At 32.2% G+C, this 15,216-nt stretch overlaps 1 protein-coding gene across 3 annotated transcripts; it reads left to right on the forward strand.

Moving 5' to 3' along the window:
* Positions 1-84: 84 nt before the first annotated feature.
* On the forward strand, positions 85-14,356 carry LOC143149303 (uncharacterized). 3 transcript variants are annotated; one of them, XM_076316535.1, is made up of 6 exons: positions 85-651; positions 1,057-1,124; positions 1,241-2,254; positions 2,447-2,776; positions 3,214-5,659; positions 14,282-14,356. In XM_076316535.1, the coding sequence occupies exons 1-5, from the start codon at positions 87-89 to the stop codon at positions 5,653-5,655; spliced, it is 4,419 nt and encodes a 1,472-aa protein (XP_076172650.1). In that variant the 5' UTR covers positions 85-86; the 3' UTR covers positions 5,656-5,659; positions 14,282-14,356. The 3 variants fall into 3 exon arrangements, with proteins under 3 accessions (XP_076172650.1, XP_076172649.1, XP_076172648.1); XM_076316534.1 differs by lacking the exon at positions 14,282-14,356 and adding an exon at positions 5,804-8,234; XM_076316533.1 differs by lacking the exon at positions 14,282-14,356 and having other exon boundaries at positions 3,214-8,234.
* Positions 14,357-15,216: the final 860 nt, after the last annotated feature.

The following is a 15,216-nucleotide window of genomic DNA, read 5'->3' on the forward strand; positions in this document are numbered from 1 at the left end:
AATTATGAACAATTTATGGTCTTTTGCAATCACATAATTTTAGAGAAAATATGGTTGGAGATCGAAGATTCCCACGAATAAAAATTATGTGCATGATACCTCTATATCTACTGGTCTTACCCCTACTTTTCATCCAATTTCAGACGAATAGAATAAGGTCTGTTCAAAAGGCGGCTAAGAAATATCCAATCAAATGTTGCGTAGTATCGTTGTGTTCAGGATGTGCTCACAGAATCAAGATGGCATCCGAAACTGGTACAAGTATCGTGTCAAATGAGCGATGTGATGTAAATAATACAATTCAGCAAGTATTCGAACCATTAAGAAGGGAAACAACCAATGTAAAAGTGCCCAGAATAGCGTGGAATAGTGTTATTAAGGAGACAAACGAGTTTTCGAACAATCTAGCTCTACATTCAATCAGGACGCCCACGATTTTCTCTACAGCGTCATCGTTTAGTGCAAACACGGAAGGAAAAGAATTACAGAGAAACGTGAATTTCATGACCTCTTCTGGTGATGTGGAAGAACGTACTACGTATAAACTTGCTATCAACACTGCACTGCACATACCATCCTTGGAACCACACAGCATGCCCAACAACAGGAATGATATCGATAATGTTACCTGTCTTACTGAACAACTAAACGGTAATATATTTAGCATTATGTAGTATCATACAAACATATAAATTTATATGTTTACTTTGTTATACAAACGATATCTTAAGCAAATATTTCTGGCATGAAATTTATATTGACATTTACAAAATTCATTGTTTATAACTTATTTAATAAACAAAATATTATTAAACTAGTTCAATAATGCAAATAACAAAAACTAGAAATTGAATGATGTTCATTGCTAATTGCAGAATATTACAAAAATATACTTTCAATATTATAGATAAATCTAGTTTCATATATTGTTTATAATAATATATTTATGTAAAACATTTAAATAAATTATATATATTCTGATAAAAATGTAGTATCATAGAATTTTATATATTATGAGTTATGTTTGTTTTATAAAATTAATTTTGTATATTATAGGAAATCCAGATCATTGCAATAATGAATTAATAAAAACTATCATAGAACCAGTTCAACATGCTATTCGTGTATGTATATTTATTGTTTATATTTATGAAAGATATCAAAATATAAAGCAGTACTAGTTTATGAGAGTTTTCTACATGGGAAAATACCATATTTATTATTTTTTTGTATTCATTAGATTGATCCTGTGTCTAATAAAGATACAACACTATCAGGTGGTATACATGCATTACCAACAATATTAGAAGGATGTGTAAATTTTGAACATGGTAATACACCTCAATTAGGGGAAAGTCCTCAAAGTAGCGGTGAAGTGATTAGTAGTCCAAGAAGCCCAGATTATCCTCCAAGAGTTTCTGGCAGTCCAAATAGTCCAGATACAACATTTCCCAACAGTATGACATCAGCAGTTGTTACTTCAACTATTATAATGGATACAGCAACATATGGTGAAGAAAATACAAATAAATTAACTACTAAAGCTAACAAGAGTCTAGTGTCTTATGCATTTTGTGGACAACTGAAAAAATCTGATGAACAAGTTTCTGCTACACAAATAAACTCAAATGAGAAAGAAAAGATAGATAAAGAAATAGATATTACTCATAGAGATGTAAAAACAGAAGTTGTTGAAATTAAAACAGAACAAACAGATTCTGAAGAGCAATTAGATGTAGTAAAATCTGATTGGGCTAGTAACAGCGTATCTACAATAATAGTTGGACAGACAGATACAGCACTATCTCATAACAAACCAATAAATTGCATTAGTTCTACATCTTCAAGTTCACATTCTAAATCGTATTCATCTTCAAGAGACAAACGAAGTAGGGAACACAGTGAACGACGTTACTGTTCACGATGTTATAAACGTAGTAAAATAAAGCGAGCTAGCATTGGTGTACAGTGTAAGCGAGATCGTAGTATGGTGTCATTAAGCAGTAAACCAATGTCTCATCCATTCTCAAAATCTACAAATGAAAATCTTAGGTTAAATTTGCAAACTAAAAACTATAAAATGCTTCATAATTCACCAGTTAAGAGTGAATTACTAGAAGGCCTAAAGTACAAGAAATTCATTCATATAGAAACTTATCCTAATGGTGGTGCAACTGTTGTTCATATGTACCAAGATGAAATTGATACATTATCACATGAACAAGTAGAAGAATTAGCTCAAGAATATTTCAAGGTATATAGATATAAATATAATTTAAAACAGTCAAAAGTTACTACATATACTATAATTGTTGAAGGTTATAACTGAATTCTAAAGCTATTCCACTATAATCTTTTGAAATAATATGCATGCAACAGGAAATGATATTTTTCTGTACTTTTAAATACTATATAATGTGAATAAGTAAAACGCTTTATATTGCAGGTAGTTTTTGGTGAGGATGAAAATGGTAATGCACATCATGTTATGGGAATAGTGCACAATGCTGCTGCGTATCTTCCTGATCTTTTGGATTATATGGCAGATAATTATTCCACATTAACTGTCAAAAATGGCGTGTTGGGAAGAAGTAGTGACATAGAAACTACAACTATGATTCAGTACAAAGAACAAGTTTGTAAAGCTTATAGTAATGGTACTGTTAGATATGGACCCCTCCACCAAATAAGTCTTGTAGGAACTGTTCATGAAGAAGTTGGTGGATATTTTCCAGATCTACTACAAAAATTGGAAGAAAATCCATTTTTAAAACTGGTAAGTACTATTTTGAAAAAACTATACTTTATTATAAAAATTATTTATACAAACACACACAGTATGTTCTATGCAGTAGAGTGGAAGTTATTGTTATTGTTAAAACAGTTTATAATAGAACAAGGTATAAGTTAAAATTGCATCAGTTTATATAGTGCAATTGATTTCATTATAAAATCTTATATTTTCTAATGCTTTAATCAGTTTATCATTCACAATGAAATATAATTAGGTGTTTTAAGAGAAAAACTACCAATCTAAAAGATATTTTAACTTTAAGTATACAAAGTAGTATTTGTGATTTGCATGCAGCACCTTGTCTATATTCATAATATAATAATTCATTTCATAGATAAAATTGTAAACTTATTTGTGTAAATAATTAAAATACTTACATTTTACAATATTAAGTTAAATATTATTATTTTCTATTTTAGACAATGCCTTGGGGTCCATTATCTGTTGTGAAGATGGATACACCCCAAGAATCAAACGATGGTCCAATCTTATGGATCAGACCAGGAGAACAATTAGTTCCCACAGCAGATATAAATAAAAGTCCTTACAAGAGACGTAGAACGGGCATTAACGAATTGCGAAATCTTCAATATTTGCCTCGTCTTAGTGAAGCCCGTGAATACATGTTTGAAGATCGCACTAAGGCTCATGCAGATCACGTGGGTCATGGCTTAGATAGAATGACGACAGCTGCAGTAGGTATACTAAAGGCTGTTCACGGTGGACAACATTCAGAATATAACAGAATTACAAAGGACGTTGTAGCTTTTTATGCTGGCGATTTTCCTGAACTAGTTGAAAAATTGCAATTAGATCTTCACGAACCACCAATATCACAGTGTGTACAATGGGTTGAAGATGCCAAATTGAATCAGTTGCGTAGACAGGGTATTCGCTATGCAAGAATAAATTTATATGACAATGATATTTACTTTTTACCACGTAATATAATTCACCAATTTAGAACGGTTTCTGCAGTTTCAAGTGTAGCGTGGCACGTTAGATTAAAACAGTATTATCAGGAATCGCAACATAATTCAAGCATTAGGCACACACGTGTTGGAAACGAGCCACCTCACCGTATAAAAGAAAAGAAACCTTTAGAAGCTGTGAATATAGGAGATGAACAGAAAGAGAATACAAATCGTCAACGTGTAGAACAAAAACATTCTATTGATTCCTTTGAAGAGAAGAAAGCAAAAGAAAGAGCTGCTGAGTATCAAGGGAATTTGAAGAAATCAGATCAACATGGGAAACGTAAAGAAGAACGTAAAAGTAGAGATTATACAAGACATTCTTCCGTTTCGAGCAAAAGGCGAGATTCCGAAGAGAATAATGATAATTGTCCAGATCTTTTTAACAATAAATCTACAAAAAGTAGTTCAGCAGACCAAAAGCAAAGTAGTGAGAAGAGAGACGGTAAGAGATCTGAAAGAAGACACGATGATCGGCATCGATCTAATGAAAAATCTAATCACCATTCTCACAGCAATAGTAGCAGTAATAGCGGTCACTCTCCAGACAAGAAAAAGTATGACTGTAGTAATCATAAACTAGTTCATCATCGTCATCATAGTCGATGTAGTAGTAATAATACATCCGGCAAAGAAAGTATTTCAAACGTTATTGAATCTAAATCAGTTAACAAATTTAGTACCTCGGTGTCTTCTTCGAAAGATAGTAAAAGACGCTTGAGTTCCTCGGACCTTTGTGTATCAGAACATAATACTTCCGATTGCAACATTGTTATTCTTGAACAGGATATGTTATCACAACGACAATTGGTGGCGAAGACATACGCAACGGAAGTTGTAGACAAGGCTTTAGAAATTGCTATTTATAAATCAAAGACTGATGTGAAAGAAGTTTGCCAATCTTTGCGAACTGGCGTTGCAGAGGCCTCAAAAGAAGTATTAGAAAAAATACATAAAGAAAGCTTTGAAATTGCTGAACAGAAGTACAAAAAAGATATATCAAAATTAGAACGATATTGTCAATTACTGGAGGTAGAGACTACATTGGCTTTCACATCGAAGATGGAATGCGCAACTGAAAATGCAGTGAAAGCATTAATTGAAATGGCTGAAGACGAGGCTAAGGAAAGATCAAAAAATGAAAAAGTTTGTAGATCAGTTACTGATAATTCATGCGAAGAAAGTTCAGTATCTGCATCAAAAATCCCTAATTCTTCTTCTTGTTCTTCAATTACATCTACGTCTCCGTTAGCAGAAGCTGAAAGGCATAGTAGTAACAGTAGGAATGGTAGTAGTGACGAAAATTCATCTAAATTATCATTGGATACACGTACATTACATTCAGAATCCAAAAGAAAACATAGAGACGACAAAGATTCTAGAAATCAACGGCATAAAGACAGAAGAGATCGGGATAGGCGCGATAGAGAACATAAGAAACATCGTCATCGGAGTCCTCAACGTAAATCTGATAGTAAAACAGGAGAAGGTAGTAGCAAAGAGGATTCACTGAAGATTATCGCACTGCCTAGAGATTATAATATTTCTAGTAAACCTATTGATCGCACAGATAATAAAGACAGTGACAGAAAATTAGAAAAAAGAAGAGATGGGCATCACAGTCATGGAAGAAACGGACAAAAAAAGTCATCTAGCAATCGTTCATCGAAAGACGACTCGGCGTCAAGTCGTTCCCATTCGTCGAGTTCGAATCACAAGAGGAAGTCAAGTTCATCCGAAGAACATAAGGAATCGAAGAAAGCGTGCGTTGAAAAAGACGTTGACACGGAAACGTCGGAACAAAGTACTATCGACACTACGTTATCTCTAATAACAGTGACGACGGTGGCTCAATCATCGACGACAAGTACTATTGTGTCAACATGAACAGGTGAAAATTATTTTAAGCTGTAGTACAATCTGCTTGTTAGAAATAAAAGTTCGCGCAATCGAGCTTACATGCCGGAAATCTTGCGCGTACGGATTCTAACTGATTTGGGTGTAGTAAATTTACGTTGTATATCCGAATTTACAGAAATATGAGACGTACACCAATACATGGAATATGGTAAAAGTGTTTTAGATCTTATCAAAGTAGAAGCAATTGCAGTATTTTATCCAAAGACCAGTTAGAACTTTTATCAATTGAAGATTGCTACATCATCATTTTCATGCAATTATAAACGCCTTAGTCTTAGCAAGGAAATTCTGCTACGAAAGTAGTGTTATCGTGCGAAAGCATTTTCTTATATTGACTCGCAAAAATTATTTTGCTATAAAATCCTTGAGCGTCTCATATATTGCTGAGAATGGAAGGAAAAATAAAAAATAGATATTTATAGAATAGGTGACCAATATGATGTGTACAAACAAAATTTGTACAAACTTGTGATCAGAAATTAAAAGGTTTAGCACTTCTCAGTGCTGTACACTGTACATAGATTAATACATTATTCTATTCAGAGAATCGTCTTACAGCGAATCTTGTTTAAGTTTTATATGTATACGTATATGTATACATATATGTACATATATAAATGTGTGTGGGTGTGTGCACGCGCGCGCGCGCGTGTACTATGCGTGTGACCGTATATATGCTGTATACCTATATACATACATAAATACGCACGCACACACACGTGTAGGACATGAATTCATATATGGGTGTGCATGAGTTTGTGTACTGTATATATCCAGTGCAAAAAAACTTGTCCATAATAGTGCAAATTCTTAGGCGTATTTCGACTTCCAATTAGTAGATTGTGGTTGTGTGCGCAAGTTGGTTCGCGATAACTTCAACACATTTGTAGTAATATGGATAAGTTTTTATATGTCGAATGTATATGGTATGTATGTATATTTGAAAGAGAAAGTGTAAATGTAAATTATTTCTAATTTCAATGAACATTCTACGTGATTTGAAGGTTTTGGTTTACTTTGCAATTTATCCTTATCAATTTAATAAGAGAAAAAGTTCTTAACACCAACACCTATATCATTAATATTTTAATAAAAACAAATCTTCTGTATATTTAAATTCATAGTTTATTAATAAGCAGGGGGCGACACCTTATGTACTGATTATAGAGTGAGAGAAACATTGTATTGTTATTCTAAAAGGTGTGTCACATTAACAAGATCACATGTGCGTGTTTTCATGTATCGCATGAAAAGTCCAATTGTCATAATGTATTGCTGGCAAAACACTATGTACTAGTTCTTTTCTATTTAAACAGATTTTATTTATACGAGAAAGTTGGTGAAAATGGAGGTCGATAACAAGCTCGGTATATATGTACATTTAATCTTACGTGTTATTGACATTTAGTTTACTTAATAATTAATAATTGATACAGCGAGTTATTGAGACAATTTTATCTTTAACCTTAATACTTTCTTCGCTCGGGTACAATACAAGATGTTCGAAAATCGATAAATAGTTTTAAGAACTTGCTTGTGCGAATGAAATAACAGTAATTGGCAGTATAGATTTGTGCATACACAATATTATTTAACAGTGTAAAAAGTTGTAAGAAAGAGATATTCGTATAGGGTGATATATTCTGTATTACAAAAATCATATTTGGCCTGTTTAGTATTATTTCTAAGTAAAATTTGAATTATCTCTAACTATTTGAAATAATTTAAAATCTTTAATTTGTTAATAGCAAGATGACAGTAACAGTAAAAATGAAAGGTACACATTTGTACAGTTTTACTTGTATAGTTCCCAATTCATCTGACATTTATACAATTAAAATAATGTAAAATTTAAAGTAAACATTTTATTATTATTATTATTTTTTTTTTTTTTTAATTAAAAAATGCCTCAAGTTTATGTTATAATTATGTCATTCGATTTTGAAATTCCGAAGTTTTCTGACGAACGATCTCGGCTAAATGTTGAGTATTATAGGTCTTCCGACCTATGCCTTCATATTCGAGCTTTAGGCTTCTCTAAGGAGTAACGAACAATGTTACACAACACGTTTTACAAAATGAGGCTTGTACGAAGAATACAATAAATTCTTTGTTAAGAATGATTTTTAACGCTTCCTTAAATTCTCAAAAAAATACGTATAAAATCTATTTTGCTTAAAATCTTATTCTGGGATATACAATACACGTATCTTATGAAATACCTAGTATTTGAGCATATTAATTCTAAAATATTTTAGATCATGGATGTAGGTATCAGGGCTTTGTGGTAACAAACTAGTATTGCTTCGTAATATTCCCTTTTTTTTTTCACATATAAATATACGTGGAAAGAGTTACATTGTTATTATAAGCAATTATGAAAGTGTTTTTCATTTGAAGTTATCTGACAATGTCGTAACTCTTACACGTATCGTAATATAAACAACAATATCTGCCGCATTTTTACACTAAGTAATTACTAAGAATATTGATGATGAGAAATTATATTAGTGTGATACGTTAAATTCGAGCAGTATAAAATAGTTTGGTATATTGTATTAATGTAATAGTTATCTTTGTGTAGAAAACTGAATTCTCAAATCTAATTTCTGTAATTTACTTTCCTTCGAAATAACTTTATTAGCTCGTACATTATTAAAAATTTACTTTTTTTGTCATCAAAATATGTTACAAAAGATGGTTATTTTTTTAGCGAACATGTAGGTATTGAATCACGAGTACAATGAAATTAGAACATTTTTATATTAGAATCGATACTTTTTTCAATATTCTATATATAGTTAGTAAATACATTGTAAAATTACTAAAATTAGAAAAAAATTTTCCTTCATAATATTTTTCGCATATTATATAATTATGTTGCGCGTAAATCATATAAGAACTATTGTCATTGAAATACCTTTGTTTACAATTGAAAATTTCGTTTTTAATCAGTATATCATTAGAACAAACATGTTATTTACTTAAAATGATCGAAGATACACCTAAATGCACAATACATTTCAATTATTATACTATGTTATAACATCTTTTGTAACATTGTAGTCTTTTATTCTATTTACTAATTGAACAAATATTTAAATATAATTATTTTATTTATTTCATTCAAAACGTGAAGTTTCTATAAACTATGTTTTTGCAGAAAATTTTGTTTCACTTGTTAACGTTATAATATAGACGTTGTACAAGATATATTTTCGAGAAAAAAAAAACTATTTATAAAAAGGTATGAATTTTATTATACGCATATGCACAATGTATGCAATCAATTGGCATACAAAATTAAATGCACAGCGAACGGTATATAAAAAGCATAGAACGTATTAATTTCATGGTATTTTTTATAAAATTTTAGTTAAAAAAATACTTTTGAAATTTTCCTATAAACACAGTGATGACGAAAAAGAAAGATCCGAGGGAAATTGAAAACTACAATTCTTTTTTATGTATTTCACACTTTCAAATGCACGAAGTAAAAATTCATTGAAGACGTACTTAACGTGGTTGTCTTCCAAAATGGACCAAATTTAAGACATCAAGGTACTAACTACTTTCCATCGTATAGTCTTCTCAATTTTATCGTTACAACTTCGATATACCGAATATACTTTACTGCAATCTTATTAAAAGTTATACTAATGCACTCAAGCGACAAAGTTAATATTATCAACGTCAACTTTTAACCAAAATAAAACTTGCATATAATCTAAAGTAGCCATTGTTTAGAGACCCCAAATAAACCAGCTGCAAAAAGAGACACAGGGTATTTTTTTAGAAGGTATGTAATACATCATTGCATCGTTGAGATCAAAACAAACCGACACATCAGATTTTGATATTACTATTCATTATTAGCATTTATATGTTACTATGATCAAATTTAGATATGAATATTACAATTATGTGCATTAAATTTCAATCAAGTTTGTGTATGAGATCTGTAAAAAAGAAGTTGTAATTTTTACAAAAGAACTTTGAAACTTGTATTTGTATATGTATATTTATACGCGGTTTACTTTATTTCATTTATATTATTTACTTTGAATCATGAGTACTTACTAGTGCTTGTTAATATTTATAAGGGTGGTATATTTTCTTTGAGTAATTATCTATAGATTTTTTGAACGTTGCTTATAATACCTCTGTGTGTGCGAGTCTGCGAGTGTGTGCGGGTGTGTGTAAGTATATACAGAATGATCCACATATAGTGTTATAAGTTGTTTCGAAGACTCTTAAGATTAACGGCAAAATTTTTTTTCTGTGTTTTAAGGCTGTCTGGAATCTTACGTATGACACATGTATAAGGAATGTTAAAAAACGTTTATATTTCAGAATAGTTTTGACAAAATCAATAATATTTCTTTGAAATGGTGTATCCTATCACGTGTAATCGAATATTTCTTTGAAATGGTATATTCTATTACTATCTTTTAATTTATGCATAAAGAGAAAGGAAATTTCAAATAAATGTTATATGCGTACAGACAAACTATTCAGAAATGCATACGGTGTTCTGTATGTCGCACAAAAAGTTCCAGAGAATTCTAAATTAACAAAAAGAATTTGACTATTACCTCTAATAGTTTCGAAGAAAGCAATTTATTTTTACACTTCATGTGAACCTCTCTGTATATGACTGCGCGCGCGTGCGAGACAGAGAGAGAGAAAGAATTAGCAATTTGTTTCATCATTATGACAATATATTAGTTTCTACGAAAGATGAGAAGACTTTTATGATTGTCTAGAAAAGTCATTAATATTTGCTATAAAACCAAATAATATAGGTGATGAACATTGTGAATTTTAAGGTGCCTTCGCTCTGTTTGTTGCAAAACAAAAATTTCTGATAATTAATTTATGAACATAAGTTTTGTTTCCACTAGTACTATTTAGAAGATGAATTTTCATCTACGATTCTAATAATTGTCGCACAGATCTATACACAATTGCATGTAATTTTATTTCTAAATTAATTTTCATTTTCGTAAATAGGTGAATGGAAAAAGCAATTGACAACAAGTATGAAGGACTACCTTTAATTTGAGAGTGTACAGGAAACATATTCTGTGTAAATAAATCTAAGAATAATTACAATTCTCGAGTTTATTTTATGCGAAAGGACTTGACGAGTTCCTGAAATCAAGTCATTCGTAGAACATCTATTGGGAACTTTGTGTCACGATACAATGATATGAACATAATGTTGAAAAATACAAAGTAAAATAAATGTTGATAATTAACTAAAAAGTACTATACTTTGATATTTGAATATTATTCAAAATCAATTCGATACATCACCTGGACATAAAAAGGATATTTACCGACCCACTCCTTTTAAGGATAATGAAAAGTTAATACACTTTCGTCATATCTTGTTTCCTCCAATTTTATATGTAAATATAACATATAGTATATTATATGGATTATGTGTCTATTGTTCAATCGAATCAATTGAATATTTTTTATTTTTCGTACAATGCTTATAAATATTAAATTATGTTACTAATATTCCTTGTTAAACTAATCATTTCTAAGCATAACACTAATTAAGATAACACGCTGGTATTTGCTTTCTATTTAAAAAAAGAGTTAAGTACATATTGCTGTAGATATACTTTTATACATACACTGTACATTGTATAATATACTTTAAAACGTAAGTACACAGAATAATATAAAGATTAACCAGTTTTTTTACATTTTAATCTTACCAAACTTTCAATTCAATTTTGTAAACAAAATATTTGTTAAGTTGATATTTAGTTGTTCTATACTTTGATTAGTTGATATTTTTTCTTAATATATACATATATATATAATGTAATCTAATCTTTTTTACTGGTTAAAAATCATGTTAAAGACCAACAATTTCGTTAGTTTGTTAAAATGAATACAAAATTTGCAGAAGCAAATATTGTACGATAATTTCTAGTATTAAGTAGTATTCAGTTTTTAGAAAAGGATGAGCCAGATTTAAAGATTCTCATAATATGAATGAAGCTGATTAAAAAATTTTAAAATATGCAAGATTAAGCTACTGTATATTTGTAAATATATAATAACTTTTATGTCAGAGTAAATATGAATAGCGAACGATACAGAAGTCAGATATTCACTTGTAAAAAAATCAGTACAGGGGATATACACAATAGTTAGCACAGAGTCTAAGGATTATTGCTATTGATGCTAAATATACTATTATTATACACAATAAAATATATTATGTTGATCTTATAAAAGCCGTAAAAAATTATGAATATAGCAGTACGTAGTTTTACATATTATACCTGTCACTATGTGTAGAAGTTGCATTCCACGTTTAAGTTTTTAAAGAAACAAATAAAATAATTTTGATCAAACGTGTCCGTTTATTTTTTTCATACACATTATATGAATACGAAGAAAACATTTATATAAAAAGAATTTATTTAGAAAAGAAACATTTATTTATTAGGTTCAATATTTCAAATGTTTATATTATTCTAATAATTACTTTAATCTGCTTCAATGACATTCTCGTGAACAAGAACGAGTATTGTTACCTCTGGATAATGTCGCAAAATATGAATTAGGAAACAACTGAAGTAATAGGAGTGTAGGATATTATCTGAAATCTTGAGATTTGATTGTAAGAAATTGAACGAATTCGGATCGAATCTTGCAATTATCTCCGTTACATATAATTGCTTGGATCCCGAGTGTTTCGGTTTTAATCGTGGCCAGTTAAGGACAGGCGTAACATGTGCGCAAACCAGATGCGTTGGAAAATATTTGCAGTCGAGCGTCGCATTGTATGTACTTTGCATAATACGTATGCCTATGTTCAATTCGGGAGTTCAAACGTAAATGTATTGCATTGAAGCCAAATTTACCGTTTGAGACGCTAGTAGGATGTATTACTGGATATCATAATCTCATACGTAGAATGTATCAATGAACACCATTATGAGAATTCCAGCATTAATGAAGCGTTTAATTAAGGTTACTGAATATGTGGAAATAAGTATATTACTACCCAGTGTTCGTAGAAATGTTGTTTCTTTTTTGTTTATACGGATTTCATATATTATATTTCGCTGTATACATCCCTCAGATTGATGTAATTATAGTCCATCTAAAGAGACGAGATACCAATGCTTACATTAACGCCTTTTTTTTTCGTGAGGGAAATCTTCGAAAGACTATCCTCTCTCCAGGAGGTCGGGGGGAAGTGTTAGATTCCCCGCACCCGGAGTTCTCGAGTGCGGGACCTACCCACCAAAATCCCCACGGTGACCATCCTTGCAACCTTGTCGCAGTGGACCCGCTCCGTCCGTCCACCCTCGGTGGCGGGGCAGGGCCACACTGCCCCGCCACGTGAAGGCCGCGAAATGATTTGGGACTCACGACCACCCGCAGCTCTTGTAACCGCGTTCAGCGGTACGAAAATGAAAGGCACTCTCGCGCCGCTGGCGCGGCTTTTATCTTGGTTACGCTCCCAGGAGGAAGGGCTGGCTCCTCCCCCCGAGAGCGCCGAAACCACCGTGAGGCACGTGTGGGGATACGGGATACATTAATGCCTGCATAAGCAGTTAAATGGTCGGCAGCTATTGGCCTATTTTCTTCAGCTCCAGGAACGATTCTTATTCAGTTAAAGAGAGCTCTTTAAACGGTTTGAAAAAACCTTCACGAATTTACACTGCACATCTTCTTTCGAGTCACTTAGTTCAATTCGAATCGTTCGATTTCTCTCGATTTGCTCAATTTATTCAAACGCTTCGATCTTTTTTAAAAGATCTCAATATTATTCTGTTGGTGGTGGTGGTCGTAATAGTAATAGTAATAGTAGTAATAGTATTTCAAACAGCGATTCAGAATAAGCTTTTAATAAAAAAAAATTACTTTTTCCAACTTACTTCATTAATTCTGTTATTATCCTATATCTATTATATTTATTATATTGTTTTAAGAAGTGATTGCTCGAGAAAAATAGTTTCTTTATTATGTGTCGTTGATTGAACAAGTAATTTAACTAAAAATCAAATATTTCAGATTACAAAAAAAATGAAAATGAAGTATAGAAAAAGTACGCACTCGTTACATTCGGTACCTCGTCTCGTTAAACGAACTATAGATGTAAGAAAGTTTTATTTGAGTTACATGCAGTATTTATTCGTTCAAAATTCTGGTTGATCTACACGCTTTTATTTTTATAATTATTTGCGTCTGTATTCAAAATACTTTCAATGTTTTTAAATATATGTATTATCCGTCCACGAGAAGAAAACACAACGTGTTTATATCCTCGCTCCGCTCGTAGTCTGTATATTTCTCTTCCTTTATCTTTAATATGATATGTATGCTGCATTCGTCTAGTTTTTTTTTTCTATAGTGCATTTTTAACACTTTATTAGGTTTTTAAAAAATAATAAACACAAAAAAAAGATACAAAATTTTGATTAAAATTACAAATGTAATATGAGATCTTATCAAACAAGTTGAGACGAAAAAATTATCTATGGCTTTATGACGTTTTATGTTTACAAGACCTAAATTTATATATTTATTCCAAGTATCTATAAACTTCCCTCAGGGTTTACAGTTTACTATGCTTGCAGCTTAGCCACCTGATGCTAGTTATGCCATTAGACTAGTCGCAACGACATCTACAATTCTTCTTTTGGCTTTGTGAATGGTACGTGACTGTAGGAGTATCGGGGGATTTGGCTTACCCGGTTACCTCGTGAAGCTAATTATGGAACTTGCGAAAAATGCCGCTGACGACGCTACTATCTTCCTCTTGGAGATAGGGAATTTCAGGAACGAGGAAGCCGAGATGGTCTGAGTGGATTGCCTCGTCCTTGAGGGCAATTACGATGATAATGCAAGCGTTGCACCTACGGGCTCTCCTTCTTCTTTTTTACCTGAGAAAAATCTTTCAAAGACTCCTCTGACCCCTTGCAGTAAGGGCAAGGGAAGTGTGGAATTCTACGCACATGGCTACCCAGGGTGCGAAGCCTATCTGCTGGGGCTTTCACGATGATCATATTCGTACAATTTCGGAGAAACACCAGCACGGCAATTACAGACAACACAACGTTTGGTGCCCCTATTTATCCCTACGGCGCAGTGTCCGCACGCGCCCTGTGTCTTCATTGGGAGGTAGCGTTTAATCACCCACCTCCCCATATCCCGATAGTGGGACAGACCAACATTCCGCAGCCTTCTTTTATTACATTGCACGTTCGTAAAAAGAAGTCGTGGCCGGCAACCAGAGTTCCCATCCAATTATCCACATCAGAACACAGCGCCACCCGCCCAGGGGGCACACTCCCAAGGTGTGCTGCGAGTTTGGGTCTTGACACCGGCCGTCCTAAGTGACGGCTTTCAGATCTTCGACGGTCGAAGGTCCATTTGGAAGGATGGCTCTCCTCCAAAAGGTAAACTCGCGAACTTTTCACCTGCATACCAACTTATTTGTTTTCTCGTTGATGCGGATAAACTTTTCGAAAAAGTGTTAGCAGTTCG

The sequence above is a fragment of the Ptiloglossa arizonensis genome, chromosome 7 (genome assembly GCF_051014685.1).
Source record: "Ptiloglossa arizonensis isolate GNS036 chromosome 7, iyPtiAriz1_principal, whole genome shotgun sequence".
Taxonomy (NCBI): domain Eukaryota; kingdom Metazoa; phylum Arthropoda; class Insecta; order Hymenoptera; family Colletidae; genus Ptiloglossa; species Ptiloglossa arizonensis.